The sequence below is a fragment of the Mustela lutreola genome, chromosome 9, assembly GCF_030435805.1.
Source record: "Mustela lutreola isolate mMusLut2 chromosome 9, mMusLut2.pri, whole genome shotgun sequence".
Classification (NCBI taxonomy): domain Eukaryota; kingdom Metazoa; phylum Chordata; class Mammalia; order Carnivora; family Mustelidae; genus Mustela; species Mustela lutreola.
Window position 1 is genome coordinate 75,432,144 of NC_081298.1, and position 22,879 is coordinate 75,455,022.

The 22,879-nt window shown below is 38.4% G+C and overlaps 1 protein-coding gene across 22 annotated transcripts in view; it reads right to left on the reverse strand.

Moving 5' to 3' along the window:
• NRXN1 (neurexin 1) overlaps nucleotides 1-22,230 on the reverse strand; it is a 1,178,968-nt gene extending 1,156,738 nt beyond the window's left edge. For 11 of the 22 annotated variants that reach the window (XM_059134792.1, XM_059134791.1, XM_059134800.1 and 8 more), the window contains exons 1-2: nucleotides 21,779-22,202; nucleotides 17,362-19,039 (exon numbers count right to left, since the gene is read on the reverse strand). In XM_059134792.1, the coding sequence (XP_058990775.1) occupies nucleotides 17,362-18,133 (772 nt within the window). In that variant the 5' untranslated portion in view covers nucleotides 18,134-19,039; nucleotides 21,779-22,202. Of the gene's footprint in view, nucleotides 1-16,148; nucleotides 17,091-17,361; nucleotides 19,040-21,778 lie in introns of those variants that run through there. The other 11 variants (XM_059134801.1, XM_059134774.1, XM_059134789.1 and 8 more) reach the window with 5 other exon arrangements.
• Nucleotides 22,231-22,879: the final 649 nt, after the last annotated feature.

Sequence of the window (22,879 nt, forward strand, 5' to 3'; positions counted from 1 at the left end):
TCTAAAAACTATTAAGGGTTAAGGGAAAGTATGCATAATACATAGTTAACCACTATGCATTTAAGAACATACTTTCACGTATATCCTTTTCCCATGTGTTTGACATATTATTTCCTTTTTTTATGTTTGTGGAATTACTGACAACTCAGAGTTCTGAAAGGAGAAAAGAACAATACCGGTTAAATGAACGTTTTCACAGAATGAGTTTTTTTTTTTAAAGATTTTATTTATTTATTTGACAGACAGATCACAAGTAGGCAGAGAGGCAGGCAGAGAGAGAGAGGAGGAAGCAGGCTCCCCGCGGAGCAGAGAGTCCATTGTGGGGCTCGATCCCAGGACCCTGGGATCATGACCTGAGCTGAAGGCAGAGGCTTTAACCCACTGAGCCACCCAGGCACCCCCAGAATGAGTTTTTACAGGAATCTTTGTTTCTTAAACTGGGTAAATTGAGATAAAATATCATAAAATATATTTAACTAATATGTGAACAAATCCTTAGAGCAGAAAGTAGTCTGCAGAGGTTAAGAAAAAAATTTGAGGTATTTCCTTCTTTTCAAAACTGTCATCTTAGTAGGTACATTGTTTTATGATGTTTATGGATCTTTTATGATGAAAAATAAGCCAAAATATAATGGAAAAAAATCACAAGATGACATAGCCTTAAAAGAGAAAGAAACAGTAGAAAAATAATTACTCTTTCATAGAGTGGAAGGAAAAAACAAAATCAGGAATATAATTATGGTCTGATGAAGAAAATAAGAATAAAAAACAGGGACTCTATGTATGTTGAGGTTGCCTATAGTCTTCCCGTAAAGTCTTTGGAAACTGTATCTACAGGTTTCTTCTTGATCATTAACAGCAATACATCATTTAGTTGGGAAATACAGTCAACCATACATAAAAGAGATGAGGTATAAAGAAAAATATGAAAGACAAATTGGCTAAAATCAAATTCCAAATAAAAGAAATACCTGCAAAGCTTAAGAGTATCTCAAATGCTATTATGCTCTCCAAAAAAGGAGGGTGACTCTTGATCATTTGTATATATGACACCACAGGATCTACACAAGCTATTCTAAAGCTGTGAATGGTGACCGTGGAGACACAGAGGAAAAAGTGTGGGGTTGTAGAGGCCTTTGGGGTTTAAAGCCTGTGTTCAAATTCTCTCCTTGCTGCATACACACTCTGCATTTTTGTTAAATGCAAAACAAAATTAATAAATCAAGTCTAGTTGTAGGGGTGAGAATTAAATGGGACAACATACATAAGAGACAATCAGTAAACATTAATCTCTTCCTCCTCTTACACACTGCTACTCAAGACTCTTTAAAAATACATTAATTTTACTTCATATAACACATAATTTAAAAATTATGTATAAAGATTATCTATGAATACTAAAAGTCATTAAAATAATGATAATTTCTCAACTTAAAGTATTTTAACTTTTTTGAAGTGGTCATAGTCACAAAACATTTTGTTAGACTCTTTTAAAAGCTTGTACTTGAAATTTATATTTTTAGTAACAATATTAGAATTTTTTTGTGGAGGTAAATCACATTATTGTTTTAACTTTAGTTTGCAGTTTTGTCTTGTTTTATTTTAAGTGGGAAAATCAGAGACACTGAAAAGAAACCAATGTTTCCTTAGCTAGTTGGTGGGAGAAAAAAAAACATATATATATATATACTCATATATATAATCCATCAATTAATCATTCTACCAAATATCTTTAGTTCCTACTGAAATCATGAATTGGTAAATAATCTGGATATCTAAATAAATTCTTGCCACTTACTTTCAATCTTGCCCTGAATAATTTCAAGGAGGTGACCCATAAAGGCCAGATCTAAGCTAGAAATTATGACTAATAAAAGATCTGTCTTTCCTCTGTAGGTTTTTAGCATTTTCTATAGAAATTTAGTTGCACAGGCACCTGAATAGCATGTGTAGTTGGCTCACACCAACTAAATCTCTGAGGAAGAGGTAAAAGAACCATTTTGGGATAGATACGAAAAACTTTATGCAACAAATGCATATTTGGAAACTGCAAAAGAAGCATGCAAATCAATTTATATGCATGGGTGAATGAATATAGATGAGCTATTTTCAAAGTATAGGCATCCTGGTGTAGCATAAGATATCTGTACAAAAGGAATGGAAAGGAGGTGAATTGCTCAGCTTAGTCATCCAGTTACAATTTTCAATGGAAAATTGCATTGTCAGTTTCCATTATGCCTGCACAAATTTAGACAAATTAAAGAGTCAACTAAGTAATTATTGATAACATACACGTGTATGAAGTAAAGCACACAAGCCTTGTCAGTCATTTGGAACTTCTCAGATGTTTCTAGAAGTTCCATTAGGAAGAGAAGCCATTACAAGAATGATAATACACTTGACGATGAAGCCAATTTGGGACTCAATGCTGACTTATTCAGCCATCTCTCAAGTTTCCTTTCAGAGAAGATGAGGGCAGAGAGAAATGTTGTAAATGGAACATTAACAGAAATCACTCTGCTGAGAAGAAATATTCTATCTGCTTCCAGACCATGAACCTTATTAGGATGCCTCTGTTAAATGCCAGAAGAATGATCATACAGCCTGACAAATGCATACAAGTTAATTAAATAAATAATCAATCGATCAATCAATCTTTGGAATTATATAGGATTGAAATTCTGTAATTCTCTCTTCTGTGATATTCTTTCAGAATATATCCTGCATGGTTAATGCCATATTTTGTTCTGACAACATGAACATTCTGTTTTTATTTCTATAAGAGAATGTTCAATCTAGAGTGATAATACAAATCCTTGATAAGTCATAGAGTGAGTCTGATCTTCTGAAATGGGCTATTAGTTTGACATTTCAAAATCTTATTGAAAATCCCTCAAGATGGAGAGTCACCAACATCCTTTGTTAATCTAGTTTTAGTACTTGCAAATATATTTTTCTTACAGCAATTTAAATAGATTTTTTTCTTTCCTCTCTGTGAAGACAGTGAAACATCTGATCTTTACAAGTTATTTACCTCTTTTACATAAAAACATATATATATATATATATATATACAATCCAGCTGTGTATACTATACATATATGTATGTGTGTATATTTGCAATTTGATCATGTTTACTAACGAATATATTTTCACATATTTCATCCTACTTTATATAGATGTATCTCACTTATATCATGTTGTGAGACATTATATATGGGTCTACCAATGTTTAGTTAGCTAATTACGATGTTAATTAATCTTTGAATTGATTCCACTTACTTGTTTTTACCATTACAGATGATTGCAATATGTACCTGCAATCATACATTTGTGAGACTTGTTCAGGTATTTTTGTTAAAAAAAATTCCTAGAAGGGGAACTGCCCTGTTAAAGGATACACACATTTTAAATTGTCATAGCTACTGGTAAATTTCCCCTAAAAACAGTTGTCATAACTCACACTCCAACCAAAGATGTGCAAGAGCATAAGAGAGCCTATAATTACCACATCTCTGTCAACACTGTGTACAATCATGCTCTTTAATTTCAATCCATTAAGCAAGAAATAACAACCTCATTTTAATTTATTTTGCTTTACTTATGGAGATCAAGCTTCTTTTCCTATATGTATTGGCTTTTTGTATTTCTCTTTTAAAGAACTACTTATTTGTTTTCTCTGACCATTATCTTCAATATTTTCTTCTTAAAATCTTGAACCTAATTAAATTTGCTAACATTTATTGAGCTCCTACTACGGGCTAGTCTGCTGGCTCTTACTTATATAACAGAGTAATAAATAGGAGTATAAGTGCTCCCCTGGGGACTTAGAATCACATGAAGAAATATGGTGGGGTGTTAAATAACTATAATAAAATGTGTGGAGTGCAATATTGTATGAACCAAGATCAACACAAAGCCAGCATTTGCTCTGCAGGAGGGTCAGGGAAGAACATCAGGGAGAATTTCAGAAAGATTTTTTAGATGAGTCATGAATGATGGGTGGAATTTCACTCAGGGTAGACAGAAGGCTTTTGGTCTAGAAAGAATAGCACTAGAAAGGGCTCCAAGACATGTAAATACCATAATTATTCATAATACAAATAATGTTGGCTTCCATCACAAGGCTTCTGTTGGGAGAAAGTGGTAAGAAATGAGACTGAAAAGATCAGACACAGATTTCAAAAAGTACTTGGTGCCACTCTTAAGAATGTGTGCTTTCTCCTTAATCCTTAAGCCAAAAGAAAAATACCATTTTTAAAAGACCATCCCAGTAGTAGAGAGGGATGCTTTGGGTGGGGAAATGAGGAGTACTGCTTGGGATTAGGAAAAGTAGTAAAAATTATAACAACAATCCTGATGGATGAAGAAGCTGAAACAGTGTATCAGCAGAATCAAGTGAATTTAGGTTACAGAGAGCACATGACTGTATCTGCTCACACCGGTGACAGCACTTATTGCATTCATGCAACAAATTTATGCAATCAGGCATGTATCTGCCAGCGTACCCCATTAGAATGTGACTTCTTTCCCTTTGAAAGATGTGAACCAAAACATAGTATTTCACCAAAAGGTAAAACAAGTTTCCCTTTAGTTTATGCCAAAAAAGTATTTGTTAATCTGATGCTTTTTCTACCCATCCTAAGTACCTAATGACTCACCACAAACTGTTTTCTTGAGGTATAGAAAAATCCAATGATTGGAGTAACTTGAAATTATGGTAACCTAATTCAAAGTGTGAGACAACCCATGAACTATAATTTTTAAAAGGATCCACATGGTTGTCATTCTTTATAGGCATACCACCACACGTAGATTTTTAGATTTTTCAAAAGCAAAGCTCATTTTTACTACAACAGAGAAAATCAATAATATCACTAAATCATACACATGTGCACCCTATTATAGGTCTTCATACATTGTGATAATAGTAAGTTTTATTCATACTGTTGCTTCCTGAATATTTTATACCTGTATTTAGGTTTCAACACTTTGGTTTGTGCTTCCAAATTTTGACTTCAAGAGGACTGAGAACATAGAGGTGAACAGCTACGTAAGTGCTAAGATCTCATCATGTGTAGAACAGCTTCTTAGTAAGTGGTTTGGGAATGATGAATGAATTCATCAACGAGCAAAAAACATAGGGCTCAAAGATGAGACAAGATTTCTGGTTCATGTAACTTGTTGTACTAAGAAACCATGCACATTACAGAATGCCCAAGAACACGTGTTTTTTTAATGTTGTGGTTGTTTTGGTTTTATTTTATTTTGTTTTTAAATAAAAAAATTACTTTTTCGCCTTCTCATTCCATTTTCCTCCAGGAAGAATTCGCATCAGTGCCAAAAAACCCTTCCATCCAAATCTCTGTTTCCCAAAGAAAGAGTAACTGACACAGAATAGAAAAGGATGGATACAGGAGGGCATCACATGGCCACGCTGCCCAAATTTGGGCAGCAGAGCAGGAGCACCACACCTGGTGGGGGGTGGATTCAGTCTAGGGAGGAAACCCTAGAGAAGGCACAGTGAACAAGCGGAAGTGTGAACTGAGTTGAGACACAGGCAGCTGCTGTAACTCGAGCTCAAACACGTTCAAGGAAACCTGAAACTGGGGCAATCCACTGTGTAGAGAGGACAACAAAAGTGGCTGGCTCAGGGCAAACATGTGGGCCAAGTGTCTGCCCAGAGTCTACTCCGGGGACACTTAATGTGCAGCAACAGCAGGTTAAGGCAACTGAGAAGTAATTAATGAACTAAGTTCTCTTGTGGCAGTTAATGCCATATTTTAAACAAATGCATCTGTGAATTATAACTTCAGATACCTTTTAAAGTCGTTTTTTCTGTTTGTTTGTTGCCAGTGGATAATTTGGGCTTTTTTGTTGGGGGGGGGGGGGTTGTTTTGGGCTATTTCTATCTCATATTTGAGAGAACTGTGTGTTAAATGTTTTCCAAAAAGTCTGATTGTTTATGTAACTGATATAAGAGCTGAAAATGTATTCTGAAGGTCATTTAGTCCAAGCCTCTGACCAGAGAAAGGGAAATCCTAAGCAGTTTAAAACTGTTAGTCATGTATCTAAGCTATTTTTAAGGATCTCCAGGAATAGAGATTCACCCCCACCCCCACTTCTGTAGGCTGTTCTCACATTTATACTAGAATTACAAGCAAATGGTGGTTTGTTGTGTTTTGTTTTTCCTTAGGCCTAAATCAACACACTTCTTGTTCAAATTCATTTCTACTGTGTAGTCCTCTGTGGACCAGACTACCAATGCCAGGTTTCCTTAGTCCATATTCTATTTTGTTTATCAACTCATATTTTTCTGGCCTACTTTTCCTGCTAACAAATGCAATGCTATCAAGACCTTTCCCTTTACACAATTCTAGACTGCCTGATCCACAGACACTAGTAAGAGGCAATTTTGTTTTTGTTTTTGTTTTTAACTGCCAAGTAACAACCACCTACTAAGGACTTTAGAAACCCTCTGCCCAGATAGATATAGATATACACATAGACATAGATAGATATAGATCTATCTTGGTACTTTCAAGATATAATGGGAAATTAGTAAGCCAGAAAGAAGCAAAAGGAAAGGTTAGGGAGTCAGTGAAAGTGCAGCATGTGATGAACAAAAGGGAGGGTTGTCCCAGGTCTGGGAAACTAAGAATTGGAAAAGCATTAGTTAGTAGAGGAAACACAGTGAGTAACATAAATAAAGCAGGTGGCTATTAGGACAAGGAGGCTGAATGTCAGATCAGTTTCACAGAAGGGGGATCTGAAACATTTTTAGCTCAGTGAAGACAGCACTCTTTCTCTTAAACAGATAAAGATAATTCAAGGAGATATTGACTACTTGAATTTTATTTCCACTGAGGACATAACAAGAAGAAATTAATTTATGTCAGCAGAGAACGGATTTTCATTAAATTTAAAGAAGAAATTCTGCCTAGGAAAAGTTATTAAACACTTAGATGGAATACTGAGAGGGAGAGAAAATGAAATTGCACTGGTTTATACAGGCATCGTTTAGACACAGGGCAAATTCTCATATGCGAAAGAGAGTGTGGAGGATGTACATTCAGTTATTACTGAAAAAGAAGGAATTACAAGTTCAGGGCATGTCCACAGGAGGTCACATAGCCCTGGTCTGAATGCCAACTGTGCAATTTCCCAGGGTGTGAAAGGAGTGATTTTAAAAATCTCTCTGTACCTCAGTTTTCTCAGCTGTATATTGGGGGAAATCACACCTACTTTAAAGGGTTGTGGGAGGATTAAATAAATTAGTATGTATAAAGAACTTAAAATAGTGCCTGGCACTGGGTATGAGTTATGCAAGATTTTGCTATTACTGTCCCTGTTGTTAGTAGGATCAAGTCCAATGACATCTTGCCAGAACATACTAAGGAATGATTAGATTTTATGTGACTCTAATTTTAGGTGATAATGTATTGTCCTTGTCTTCTTCCCTCCTCCTAGCTCTCCAGCACAAACTCAGGTCTAGCAGTCAAGAAATTCATGTTCTAGTCCCCTCCTCCACTAACCAGATATGTGATGTTTCTTATTTTAATTCACTAGTTCTTAGTATTCTTGTTGTTTCAAATTCTGTTCTTTCTCTCTCTCTCTCAATTTACCTTCTTCCAGCACTCATTTTCTTCCCCAATCATCTTCTTTCCTCCTATCTCCTGTTCCTCTTTCAGTTCTCAGTCTCATTTTCTCAATTATTACACATCCTGAGCTCCACAGCTTCCCTGAGGTTTCATCATCCTTCAATCCTCCATCCCTTGTGGGCAGAAGACACTACAGGATTGTATATTTGGCCCCAATCCAAATCTTTATTGCCTCGATTTAGGAAGAAACACACCATTTTCTGTGTTATACAAACAAGGACTTTGTCCAGGATGGATAACATTTGGGGTCTAGGAGAAGGGGAGGTGCCCATCATTCTTTATTTCTAATGACCTCTGGGAAAGCGCACAGCTCTCAGCAAACAGTCAGAGAGAAGTGCCATTCCCAGATGAAGAATTACTCATATTTTTGAAGCTCTACCTCTTGTCTGTGTTTTTATGAAGGAAATCAATGTAGAGAGTAGAAAACAATGGATGAAATTCAAGTGGAAAGGAAAAACATCAGCAACAATAAAAAACAACTTTAAATATTATTTGAAACCAAAAAATAGAAACTGTGATGGAAACAAAAAAGCCATATTATTTTAGTTCCACCATTCTAATCTAAACAAACACTGAAGAGGCCAGAGGAAGAGAAAATTAATGATGTATGAATCTAAAAATTCTCATATAATGATAGAAACTGACCAATAAGGCATATTAAAATTTACACAAGACTCCTTTAAATATTAACAACTAAAATTCTTATAGATTTCCCAACTACTCTGATAAGAGAGGTTTGGGAGCTGTTTTTACCCAGATCACTCTTTTGAAATATCCCTGTGGTGGATGGCTTATTTTGAACTCACTGGGAGCTCATTAAATGAGTTTAACCCCATAGTTTTCTTATGGATAAAAGTCTTAAAATGTCATTATTAATATTAGCTTAATTTTTTCCATGTGTTTGATCATAATTGTGGCTCATTCCAATAAAGAGTTAAATAATAACTAATATTTAATAATGATAGCTAAAATTCCATCAAAGCAAATTACTCTTGGTTATTGTCAGAACAATCTTAGAGCAAGACTTAATATAGTCAGATTTTCATAAAACCCCGAGGAATTGTTAGGATATTGTCAATCAATAATATGAAAATGGTACTTTGTAAAAACTTCAAAATTTCAAATCCCCATGCCTGGTCACAGAAAGTCATGTGTCTTACTATAAACACAGACTTTTTAGGTTTCTATGGTCTTGTGTAGAAAAAAATATATATTACATAGACTATTTAAAATCATAAAGACATATTTTAATGACATGTTTAACCAATATATTTGTGAAGATCTTAACATGATTTCAAAGACTTTTAAAAAAATGCTTCTCTGCTTATATAATTTTTATATATGTCATATTTTTGTATATATTTCTGTGTTTATACACATATGCACAATCATTTATATATGAAAAGTACATGTTTTCATCATTTTAAAAATCTTAGAACTCTAGGTCACAGGAAGTTGACCCAATTTTTAAAATAGGGGTTCATGTCTTAACATTTACAATGTACAATATGTTACATCCTATTTTTACAATGTTTTCAGTTGTATAGATTAAACATTTAGTCCCTTAAGGTTCACATGCAACGATTTTAAATAGTCACATTATTTCCTGGGAAAAAAACAAACAAACCAATGTCGCATTCAGATAAAGAGTCTAAGCTGAAAAGTACTATCTTCCATATGGCAGCTATAGTTATATGCTACCATGCCAGCTATTCTCCTAAGGAAAGTCCAGGCATGCTTAATTATAGAGAGACATCATTACTTAGGAGAAAAACATGAGTCTTTAATTTCCTTGCCTCTGCTGGACTGGGGCAGTTCATTCTGCTGAATCCAGCAAAGTCTGAGTAACACTTAAGCTTAGCTGGTTCCACATACAAGGCCTGGTCTTGTTAGGTCATCCACAACAGCAGCTCCTAAACTGTGATCAGTGCTGTTTCTGTTAAGGAATGTCATCCACACAGAATTCATTATGCCTATAATTAAATACAGAAAGCCCCGCCTGATGTTAGGGCGCTTGTGAAGCAACTGTTCTTCTTGGCAGCTCCTCCTTTAACTTTTGGACCACCAGATCCCTCCTGGGAACCAACCTAAGAAAGTGCTATTTGAAGTTGCACTGGTTCCTGTAATGTGGCGTCAGTGCATTTCTAATTACAGTCCAGACAGTTTTGAGCACAAGTTACTAGACAAGAGTCCAGGTCAGCGTTTTGGCTTGCCAGGTCAGTCTTGTTCTCCTCCCACTTCTTTCCAATAATAGCTTCTCATATATACCAGAAATAGCATAGGGAATACATCTTTCTAACTCTTAAGAACTGCTCTTGAATTCAATTTTCAGCAATGTGTTGGGAAGCCAAACTTATCCAAAGAGACACTACCTTCTCATTATGTAATTTCAATTAAATGCCCAGTGTACCATCATCTAAGCCTTCAGCAGAACCACGTTCTAACTCAGCAAGTCTAAGTGTCTGCTTATGTGATGGGGATAGATCTTTGTACTTGTGCTAAATCACCATGAACTTCGATAATTTCAATAATGTTATCTCCCAGACTATGAAGCGGATGCAAATTCTGTGTTGCTGGTTTTGTGAAAACTAAGTATTTTCATTCAGGAGATTAAAAACTGTAGTTCTTCCAATGCAATACACTGGGGATTTACTTCTAGTTGCATTAAAGTAAAATCAACCCATTAAGCATAATATTAATAGAAGGTCAACAAAAGCAGCAAATAAGCAAGTTATAGAAACAAAGTGCAATGAATCCTGACAAGCTATTCTGTTTCATTATTATCATGACATTACGAAATGGCACTAACTGTAAGGGTCTGCCACAATCTTCAGTTCTGAAGTCTTTATTATAAGTCAGCCATTCATACCAGCAGCAAGCTGACAACCCAAAACAAATTCCCAGCATCCACTAGCTGTTTATTAAGTAAAACAGGTTATGTCATATAATGGACAGAGTTGCCTGCTGGGGTAATGGACACACCTGGGCTCGGATTTCAGCTCTGCCATGAACTATGTGCCTTTTGGCAAGGCAGCTTTTCTAATCCACAATTTTCTCCTCTGTAAAATGGGAATTTTATAAAACCTATTCACGTAGAATGTGTAGGTATAAATAAGGTTAAGATGGACAAAGCACACTGTACAATGCTTTTCACTCAGTAAGCACTAAACAATAATTAGAATAACTTACAATTCTAAACAGAACAATTTCAAATTTTTTTCAAACACAAGAGGTGCTTATGGCACCAAGAAAAGAGGGGCATCTAGCGCATCTTTTTAAATAATTTTAGGTCTACTATTTGGGGGGAGAAACCACATATTTTTGTAGATTTGGAGAATATTATGAGAGTTATGGTTAGACTCGTAATGGTTTTTTTTCCCCAATATTAAATTATTTCATTTGTTCAGATTTTACAAAGAAGAAACAAAGAGACGAATGCCCTCTTTACTCAGCTTGTCTGTACCAATGTATCAGTGTGTAATAAGAAAACTCCACCAAATCTTATATATACTATTGGGCATGAATGATCTAAACTCCCTCTAAAATGACCCCAACATAGATTTATAGAAACATGCTTAACATTTTCACTATTAACATTTACAACACTTTAGAGGCATCTACCCTTGCTGTCATTAGATATTTCTTCCCAATGTTCACGTTTTTCTGGGAGTTTTCACCTATTAACTATTCATACTCTGAAATAAGTCAGCCTAAGTTTACAATGTATTAGTTGCCTGATTATGTATTTCTCAATTTACAATCTTGAAAACTGAAATGCAGAGCATCGGTGATCTCACTCTACTTTTAACAGTGCTTTGGAGGCAATACCACATCTGGAATTTAGTTGTTCAGACACCTTGCCACAGTCTGTTTGCCCACACTGTGTAAATACCAAGGCAAGAAAAGGATTTGAGAGAACACTGCACCCATTCCCATATTCAAGTAGAACACATGGAATCTATGCTTAAAAGAAGTGAGGGGGGGGGGAGCCATGCAATTTCTGAAGAGCTCTAACACAATTATCCAAAAAACCTTTTTCTTCCCCAAAACCTAATTGGGATATTTTAAGTCTTACTATATAGCAAAGACCAAGAAATTTACCAATTCTTGTGTTTTGAGTAATAGAAAAGGGACCGAGCTGTAAAATTATACATAAGTGCACAAGAAAAAAAGTATATGAGGTTTGTATAATATTGTTTTGTACAGCAAACTCTAAACATTTAGAATATGTGCTGAAGTGAACATGAACTGAAAATTTTTAGACCGCAAAAATGACTTATTCTTAATTATGTCAAAAACACATGTGCACTTCTTGAAAATAAAGTTTGCAGAGAAATTTCAAACAGCAGCTTTATATCTCAAGAATAAAACAAAACGTTAAGTATCTATGATACTTAATTTCCAATGAATATTTATAGGAGTTAAGGTGTGGCCACCAAATGTTTACTGAGAAAGGAACACAGAATGGGTCAATGACTGCTTTTCAGGAACTAGTGTAGCTCAGGGTGCTGCTTCTCACAATACAGCTAAGAAGAGCATAAATATTATATAGTGTTAGTCCTTTCTGTAGTCAATCATTTTTTTTATCAGTTTATTATTACACTTTCTCTAAAGGTATCCAAAACTGGAACATGATTTCACTGGCATATATATAAATTTACGGTAAAAAATATAATCTGTTTATAATAACTGCAAGAACATCTTACTTAAGCTTTTAAAGCTCGAACATATTACCTAGCTTCTCTGCAGATACATGTAAATAACCTTAACTTATAGGAGAGCCTCAAAGACAAATCTTAAATAGAATAGGCCGATTAGATATCTATATCTACACACCGGAATAAATATAGTAAGAATCACTCTTTAAATATAAGATTGAGAGGAATGAATGTATTAGTTTATATGGAGGGTGATAGTTTTTAAAAATGTTTTTGTGTTAAAGGCTTTCTTAATAAAAATTCTGAAACAGAATAAATCAAGAATTAAGTACCTATGTAATATTTTTCTTTATTGCAGCAGTTAAAATACTGAAAGCCTAGAATCAAAATAAACCATTATACACTATCACAAGAAAGACATATTGAGTAAGGCTCTTGGAGAGTACAACATAGTATGACATTGCCAATGGGCTCCAAAAGCCTATAGATTTGCTAGGTTTATCTGGGGAAACTACATGATAAACCACAGAAAGCGTTCTGATAATTTTCACAGACAGAATCAAGTGTTCCTAACAATGAATGCCCTTAGATTTCTTTATGTAACCAAACTCACAAGATTCTAACTTCCTTAAAGAAACAATCTTGTTTTTCCCTATGTTCCCTTATTCAGTCTACAGCTTACAGTGGGTGCTTAAACAAATTTTATTAACTGACAAACAGAAAATAATGTTTTCTCTTTTACTCTGACCCCCTTCAGTGTGTTTCCTACAGTGTGGCCAGAGTGACATTTTTGAAGTATAAATTTGACAAAGGTGTCAAATAAACACTAAACTCTTTCCATTATTTTTCTATCACACTTAAAAAGATTCAAATCCTTGATATGGTCTAGAAGGGTCTGCAAGACCCAGGCCTACTCCTCTAAGACCTCCATATTCCAGGGCCTTCTCTCAGTTGCTAGAATATGCCAGGCCAACTCCTATACCAGGCTTTTCTCCTCTACATTTACATGGTTTACTCCTTCTTGTCTCTCAGCTTTAAACCTCAATCTTCAGGGAAACCTTCTTTGATTAGGTTAGTTCACACTATTTTAAGTTCTCACAATATTATGTATTGTGTATGTATCTTGTCTTCCAAAATACATACCACCATTTTAAGTTTCCATCTACTTTTTAAATAACTATGTCTCCTCATTGGAATGCAAGGTCTAGCAAAGTAAGAACTATTTCTGAGCGTTTACTCACATATTTTTTTACCTGAGCCTGCTACTCAGACACATAAAAAGCATTCAATCATTATGTGCTGAATAAAGAAATGAATGCAGATATGACTGAGTGAATATGGTTGTCTATCTGATCACCTTAGTAAAGTCATAGAAAGCATAAATAGCCCTTTTAAGGATATGTGTTTATTCCATTTAAATAGGGAAAGTAAATAAAAGTGACACTGAAGAGTCTAGTGTTAAATTTTAGTATAAATGACCCTAAAATACATGAAACCTGCAAATTTTTAAAAGTATAACTTTACTTCTTATTGATCAGCTTTTTATTCTCATTTTTAAGCTAGACAGCCATGAAATTCACTAATTCTTTTAAGCTGCTAAGAAACTATTAGTCCTCTTAAGTAGAGACTTATTAAATAATAATGGTCCTGGGGCACTTAGATGATCATGATTCACTGAAAAAGCTATATACCCCACAGGTATCCATCATTCAGGAAAGATGACATTCTTGGATACTTGAGTTCTGAGGCTCATTTTCAGGGTCAAAGATCGTAAGTGATATATAGGTTAGTTCTATCTCATCAGTCATTTGTACATATATTTTTTGAATAATCCCTGAACCTGAAAAAATATCAACCCTCATAAAATGGAAATCTCATTCAGCAGAGAAGATAATATAGGGCTCTAGAATGAGAGTGCCTGTAGTTGTACGCAGGCTCTGCCACTAACCTGGTCCTGACACATAACCTTTCTTGTGCTCTCTTTCCATCACTACATAAATAAATAAATAAAACTTGCTAGGCTTGAATAAATTAGAGTAAGGATGAAACTGACCTCGTTAAATAAAAATATTCTAGAAAACCATAGTTGCAGAAGTTGTTGCGAGACATTCTGGGCCAGGAAAAAAAAAAAAAAAGAGAGAGAAAGAATATTATTATTGCCTTTTTAGTAGTTCTGACTGTATTTTTAATATGAAGGCAACTAAATAATATTAGGCTTTATTAAGTTAAAAAAGAAATTGTGGTTAGAAAAAGATATAATTTGAATCTTATTGAATGTTTGTTTTAATTTTTTTTTCCCTAAATTTTCTCTAATGAATGAGGATATGTTTTCAAATTAGTTTTTAAAAAGGATGTGGAAATCAGTGTGAATAGTGGCCAGAGGCAGGGCTCTGCCCATACTTCATCTGAATAGAAACCACCTATCTCTGGCCATCAATACAGGATTGGTGTAGGGAAAAGCATCCATTCTCAATTAATTATTTAACAGTCACCTGACACACATGAAATAGAGAAAATACATAAAAATGGAGCCAATCCTTCTGGGCAGATGGACTCTGCCTTTATCAGTCCATCTCCCATTTCTGTGATAATGAAAAGAATCCAGCCTTTTGTTTTCCTTTCATGACTAGTGGTGATCTTTGCACTCCGTTTTCAGATCAAATTTTCAAAACGAATCAATGCTCCAGAACCATCCTGATGGATTTTCTTTTCTGAATTGAATTACTTTAAGCATCAGGTACTATACTGCTCAATTATATATCTTGGTAATTCCAAATTCTTCCTTTTATGGAAAGAGCCTATCCACTGGCAAAATAAAATGCATTTCAGAAACATTTAATTCTGCTTCTCTTCAACATATTACTTTTGCCACGCTTTCTCCACTCTTAAGTGTTCCTGATTATGCATGATCCCTGGATCCTTACATTTAAAATGCACAAGAAAATAAAAATTTTAATTTAAAACACCCTCCCACACAGAACAAGCTGTCATTGTGTCATATTTGTTTCCTAATTTAAGGAAGGAAGTTATATCTCATGTGTCCTTCATTAAATTTTCTGCTCTGTATTTTAAAGTGGCAATGGGATATGTGGAGCAATTTTTCCCATAAAAAATGTTTTATTAAAAAATATATTTCTATTAACCAGTGAAGAGATATGGAGTTTCAAATTATAAAATAGCAAATCATCATATTTACCAGCTACTTCATTCAAGATTTACAACTAAATTAGATAATGGAGAGGAAAAATATGTACTGTTTTATTTTTGTAAAACCTAACTATAAAGCCTGGTACTAAACCCATGGAAATTTACTGGTTAAGCCGAAGTGCAGTCTAGCCCATGGAATACACAGTCTTCTATAATTACTAAAGCCAAAACAAAATGAAAACAAAAACCTTCATGAAGGCAGAGAATAATAAAATAGCCCTTTACTTTTTTTTTTTTTTCCATAAACCCATGAAGGTTACAGAACTCTTCTTTTTCTGATGACCAGCTTTTTCCTTCCTAACAAACTCCCTTTGCTGTTTAAACAATTACAAATTTTATCAAGTCTTCATTTCTCTTCAAGTCAGATGAGAGAGAACTGCCAAGTCTAATAAGATTTACAAGGGCTAGTTCCTCTTAGAAGTGTCAGCAAAAAAGCAAAAAAACAAACAAACAAAAAAAAAAAAAGCAGGAGAAGACATTATACAATAAAATTCAGCCACACATACAGCTTTTGTCCTCACAGCTTTCAAAATCAGATTTAATAATTAATCTATTTTAAAACAATTACAGCCATAAATGTCATTTAGCCATGTGCTGTCTTGATTTGACCCATGCACTATCTACTTTAAACCCTGACACCTCTGTTGCTCAGCCACAAATATATCCATGCTTCATCTTTTTCATATCAGTCACTTTCTGGTCATAGGCTTTTCAGTATTTATACAGTATTTTTCCTTGGTCATTGTCATGTAGCAATATTGGAGACACAAGAATGAATTTTATTTATTAAGGAAAGAAAATAAAACTTAGGTATGATTTGTTTTTCATTCCACACTTTTAATCCTTAAAAACAAGAGAATTTGCAGGTTGGCCTCCACGACTCAGATAAATATCATTAGCTAAATGTACTCAGAAAAACTCTTACAATCCTTCATATTCATCCCTTGTTTATTAGCCTACAGAAACTTCCCAGTCCAACAACGTCTAAATTTCTGTGTTACTTATCTTCCCAAGACATCTGCTAATTAAGAAATATGTTATTTAATCTCTAACATTTCTAAATATTAGCTGACCTGTCTCCCACTTCAAGAAATCACAGAAATCACATAATTTTTCCTCAACTGACAGAAGTTAGACTTGGACATAACCAAAGAGACTAACATTAATTTCAAGAACCCTCCTCCCTCTAATCCAGAAAACCTTCACATGGGCCCCCTCCCACGCCCCTTTTTCCACAACCAGGAGCAGGACTTTCTACTTTACCTATAAAAGGCAAAGCAGTTCCTATGAATCCTGTTCCCCTTCTGTCCTTTACCATGAATAACAAACATGGAGATTCTCAACCATCGTGAACCTGTCCTGCACGTCACTCTTCACCAAATGTGTGCCCAATCTTCTAGATGCCTGTCTGCATCTTAGGGGGAACACCTGTGTGTTACGGACTCAGAGGTGGCAGAGGAAAGCGCAGCAGGTGTTGAGGCGAGCCATGGCCCAGTTAAGTTGGGGGAGCAGCCTGACAAAGAAGCCGAGGAATCCCAAGAGGAGAGGTCATTCCACTTGCCACCTGTAAGTGAGCGGGGTCGGCACGAAGGGTTCCCCTGAGAAAACTGAACCTGGACATGGGGCTGCTCAACCATGAGGAGAACGCCAAAGGAGGGGCTGTGGGAGGTGCTAAGGCAGAGAGGCCAACAACAGGTCTTCACCTCGAAACTAGCTGAAACGCACTGTCCAGAGAAGGACGTCCCCATGCACCAGCCGGCCCCACCTGCCTCGCCCTGCCTCCCCGCGCCCTGCCCAGGCCGAGGCCCCCCGGTGGGTCAGGCGTCGGGCCTTACCTTGGCTGCAGTCCTTGCCGCGGAAGCCGGTTCGCGAGCAGTCGCACACCGCCTGGTCGTCCACCACGGAGCACACGCCTCCGTTGAGGCACACCCCGCCCTCGCCCTCCTCACCAGCCTCACACGGGCTCCCCCCGCCGCTGTTGGGCGGCTCGTCGTCCAGCTTCACCTCGCCGCTGTCCACGGGCAGCGCCTGGGAGGAGTTGACCCTCACGTCGCGAATCCACCCTTTAAAGGGCTCGCGCTCCCTCACGGAGGCCAGCGTCAGCTTGAGCGCCGCGGCGCGCAGTTCCGGGGGCAGCCCCCCCACGAAGAGCCCGCTGAACACGGTCATGTCCCTGCGCTTCGACTTGACCTCCACCCACTTGGCCTCCACCTGGTCGATGAAGAGCGTCGTGTTGCGGAACTGCCGGCGGATGCGCACGTTGTGCCATGCGCCGTCGTTGACGGGCGTGTCAGCCAGCAGCGTGGCCGGCTCCGCGCAGAAGATGGAGAAGCTGAGCTGCAGGCGGCCGCCGCGCGTCAGGATGAGCTCCAGGAAGTCGCAGAAGCCCTCGTCGTCGAAGTAGAGCACTAGGCCGCGGGCGCTGCGCGTCTTGAGCTGGAAGCTCATCTCGCTCTCGCAGCAGGCGTTCCACTTCGGGAAGCGCGTCCACTGGCCCTCAGCGCCCGGGAACTCCAGCCCGCTGCCCAGCTCTGCCCAGCAGCCCAGGAGCAGCAGCGAGAGGCACAGGAGAAAGCAGCCCCCGCGCTGGAGAAGCGCCGTCCCCATGCTCGGGGCTGGGGTGCGGCGGGGGGGTGCCGGGGCCGACAGGGTCAAAATGGTCCTGGACACCGTGATGTAGAAATAAGGGTCCCGAAACAAGTAGGGTAAGGGGATGGGCAGGAGTGGGAGGGATGCACCCTCCTTTATCTAGCTCTTTTTTTCTTCTTCTTCTTCCAGCAACCCCTCCCTCTCTCCCGATAGTCCCCTCCCAACTGGAAAACGTAGACCCAAGTTGTACAGGGCAGCAGCAGATCTTCCAGACCAAAGGGAGGATACACTTTGGAAGCAACGTTCTGGAAAAGGTGTTAACAGAAGGTCAAGGGAAGTCACTTATCCATCTGAGTCCCATGACCTAGTTCAAGGGCATCAGTGGTGTCAACAGATGCTTCACTCCTCAAATACTCTCATCTACCAGGTACCATCCGTGGTACCCGGCAAAAGCGAAGCCGTTAGACTGTTGAGAAGCAAATACTTCTCAGGGAAATACAAGAAATCAGCAATGAACCAGGATCCTTGGATACTTGTAAATGCCTCAAGTGTTTCTCCTCCAGATGTGCTGTCCCAAAACAGAAGGGAGAGAAAGGTTCCTTGCCTCTGTACGGGCACCACTTACCCCTGAGTAGCTTCAAAGGCCTGCTTCTTCTGTCATATCATGGGCTTCCTGCATCACTGTAGCCAACGCAGAATTCCTTATGCATGGCCTCACAGGCTGGATTTTACTTCTCTTTTTCCCTCCCCAACAGTAAGTTTTGAACCCAGAAGCTGTTGAATAGCCAGAAGCTGTTAGGTGTCACAACAGCTCCTCTTCTTTCCTCTCTCCCTCTGCAAGGCCAAGCTAAGATGCCAGCATATCAGTTTGTTGTGTGTTGGTGATGCATTTTGGTTTTGTCTTTTTATAAGGACCCAGAAAATCTGCAGAAAATTAAAATAAAAATTAAATTCTAAAGTCATTTATAGTATCATATAAATCATTATTCAGTTCAGAAACCAGGTAAATAACCAGAGTTCTTAGGAAACCAGAGTTAACCTTACTGGAAGGGGCTTGTTTGTCCTGATCTATCAAGGAAGACCTAATGTCTCCTAATAGTTAATATTGCACTTTTACAATCTGTCATTACCCCCTTGCAGTTTATTATAACTGTTAATAGGTAACCCTCTCAGAATTTTATAGATCTAGGTTTATGGTTATCTTTTACTTTTCCTGAGAAAGTTTAATTTTTAAAATATAAGAAGAAGAAAAGACGCTTTTAGGGACTTCTGCTTATGATGTGTACTGATAATATGGACAATAAAAATACAACCTAGTCAAAACTCAGTTAATATATATTTTACAACAGGCAAGGCAGATCAAACTGCAACTGGAGGCTTGGATTTGTATAGCATTCTTACCATTTTATATTTTTCACAGAAAGAATATCAACAGTTTCTTGGGATTCTCTTTTAAATTTCAAACAGTATTTTCCTCCTTTTATTAAAGGAATAATCTGTTATAGGAGAGGTCATCTAACTGGAGTCCTATCTATTTGAGGTAGCATTTATGTCTCAATTGCCATAATATTAACTCCTTTAAAGATGGGTAAAGTATTTAATATTTTGCCAGCAGTGATCTTAACTCCTCTTCAAGTCCTTATGTAGCTGTCAGTTCTTGGAATTTGTGTGGTCAGAACAGTAGTTGGCATGTGTGTCACCTTAGCTGCTATGCCTCCAGAATGCTAGAATATAAAGTCATATCTTTGAATCACTCACTATAAAAATTACCTCTTTATTTAACTCTAATCTGACAGGCTCCTGAATTGGTACAGAAATCATAACTAGTGAATTGCTTTTAAGTCTTTTTTTTTCCTACCAAAAACATTACTCTCACATTTTGACACACACACACACACACCCCCAAAAAAAAGAAAGAAAGGAAAAAAACACACAAATGGTTCATTTGGTCATGTCAAGCAAACACATGCATTTCCCTCAGCTTTTCCCACTATACTACACCACTTCCCTGCACACACATACACACACACATTTATTGCCTGGACATAGAAGCTCACTATCCAATTAACACTTTTTTTTCCTACAAGCTGAAACTAGCAGTAATTTATGGCACCGCATTGTGCTGCTGCTCCTCCATGGAGGGAGCTGAGAGCATTTCTCTTCAGTACAGAGCAATCCCTACAGGTGTCAGCTGAGAGCCACCACCAAGCCAGGGGATCCCACTTCAAGTTCCTCCCCAGATGAAATTGATGACTGGTTCTCTCTTTTTCAACACAGATACAGCACAGCACATACATACACACACACATTGCCCAGTAGAAATAAAAAAGACATAAAAATCTCAATTGCTTATTTATTATGGCTGATACATTTCACACCATCAGCAATCACCAGCCATATCTTGTCTACTTCTGTGCCAAGCCCAAAGAAAGGTGCTCTTAAAAATCATCCTAAAATAGCATATTATTCAATATACTCTCATTTTATAAGTGGACTCAGACATCTGCCAATTTTTCAGTCATTTGCAAAATAAATCTGGAATTTTAAGATTAAGAGTAGTGCTTTGAAACCATCCAGAAGCTTATGTGTTAGAAAACCTTTGTGTGTGTGTGTGTGTGTGTGTGTGTGTGTGACTCAACTAGAGCCGATTATTTTATTAATTAATATTATATAGATCACAAAATCTTTCTTCACCTCCTCTCCTGCCCTCCTCCACTAATGCACACCTTGACAATTTTTTTAAGAGATAGAGAGTTGGGGGGAACACATATATATTCTTACCACTGGGGAGGTCAACTGACTCTCCCAGTTCTTAGAGGAAGCTCATTGTGTGTGAGAGAGTATCTGTATTTATATGGAGAAAGGATTCTCTCTAGGTGCCGGAAAAACCTGGTGAGTTCACAAATTAGAGGATGAAATAAAAGGATCTGAAAAACAACCTAATGCAGCCAAAGGAAGAAGCGCTCTAATTCAAAAGCAGACTAACAGCCTCATTAATCTTTTCTTTCATTTCCAGAATCAAATTCATTCCCAAGCCACTGGAAGGATCAATACAGTATGCTCATCCGCTGCAGTTGCATTTATTTTAATATGTTTATAACACACATACACATATGCACACGTATCTTTCCATGCATCCTTCAATACATGCTACCACAAAGAAACTGAAATCTTTGGGATAATTTTTAGAAGTACCTTTTCCCCCCTCGCTTTTACAAAGTCCCTCAATACCAATGCACACCCAAATTCTCCCTGGCTTTCCCGCCCAGTCTCTAAGCTCCATCTCTAATACCAGTGCAGTTTCTTGGAGCCTGGAGTCAACTGCACAAATTAAGGGCTCATGGAGAAGAGAAATAAAGATGTAGATACAGACATATTTTATTGCTTTGGTTTCTAACTTGTCTGTTTTCTTTCTTTTGCCAATAAATCACTGCATTCAGCCTTTAAGTTACTACCTCAGTTCCACCATCTCATCTTCTTGCCATCTATTTAAAAAGCTTCATGCAAAACGACGAAGATCTATCTATACTCCTCCACCCTCCCACCACCCATCCTTCCTTGTGCATTTGTGGCAGATCCTGGCTCAGTTACTAGGGGGAAATATATCCTTCTCCAGGTTGCCTCGCCCCATCCCCTCCCCCAACCCAAATTGAGCTTCTTTACCTGCCCGGTTATTCCCCTTAGCTCGACCCAGAGCCTGAAGCATGCATCGGTCAAAGCGAATTTCCTGAGGTCTGTGGATAAGGCGACTGCCGCTGCCTTTTCAGAGGCGTCAGGCTTGAGCGTCTATCTCCAGGAGTGCGGGAGGGGAAAACAGGCAACGGAGGGGAGCAGGAGGAGGAGGAAGAGAGGGAAAGAGCTGGGAAGGAGGAGGCAGTGGTGGAGCCTGAGAAGGCTGGGTTACGTGACGCCGGGTGCTGTCCTTCTGAAAGAGAAGGGCGGAGCTGAGCTCTCCGCAGTACCATGGAGAGCGGCGGGCCGTCCTCAGGCGAGGATACTGGTGGGCTCGGCTGGCGGGCACAGCCCCTCCAGGTCGGGATGCTGCGGCGGGAGGTGTTTATACCTTTGCTTCGTCCCTTTGCAGGGGAAGCCCGATCCTGGAGGCGGGGACCTGCCGCAAGAGCTTCTAACTTGTCACCACCCACCCTCCCCCTAGAGAGAGAGAGAGAGAGAGAGAGAAACAGAGAGAAACAGAGAGAGAGAAAGAGAGAGAGAGAGAGAAAGGGAGAGAACCGGAGAACCACGTAGCCTACTGAGCATGCCCAGGCCCCTGCTAGACCCACGGAAACCTGTGTGGAGATTCCACTTCTCCGGGGTTTAGTCGTGATTGGGCGAGGGTACCTGAAAGGGTGCCAGGGAAGAGCTCGGCAGCTAAAAGGAAGGGGGCAAGGAGTCAGTGATTAAGATGAGCTCTGGTTTTACTTGCGCGCTTTGGTCTCCTGTTCCGAACCTCTGAAAAGCTGCAGCTTTTCGAGGAATGCAGGGACAGGCAAGACTCACACAGTCGCTGGCATTTCCCCCAGATCCAACGTCCCTGCCCCACCCCTTACTGTGGACCTAACCTGAGTGATCTCTTCAAACCTTCACGATCTGCCTAGGCTGTGCCAGGAAGACGTGAGAGGGACCTACCCGGCTAACGCGCCAACTTGGAGACCAGACTCAAGTCTGTCTGACAGGGTGCTTTCTGCGACAGCCTCTTGTCTTCTCCAGCTTTCCGTGCTCGCCTTGGCCACTGGCATTCTGAGCTGAATCAAGTTCTCTACC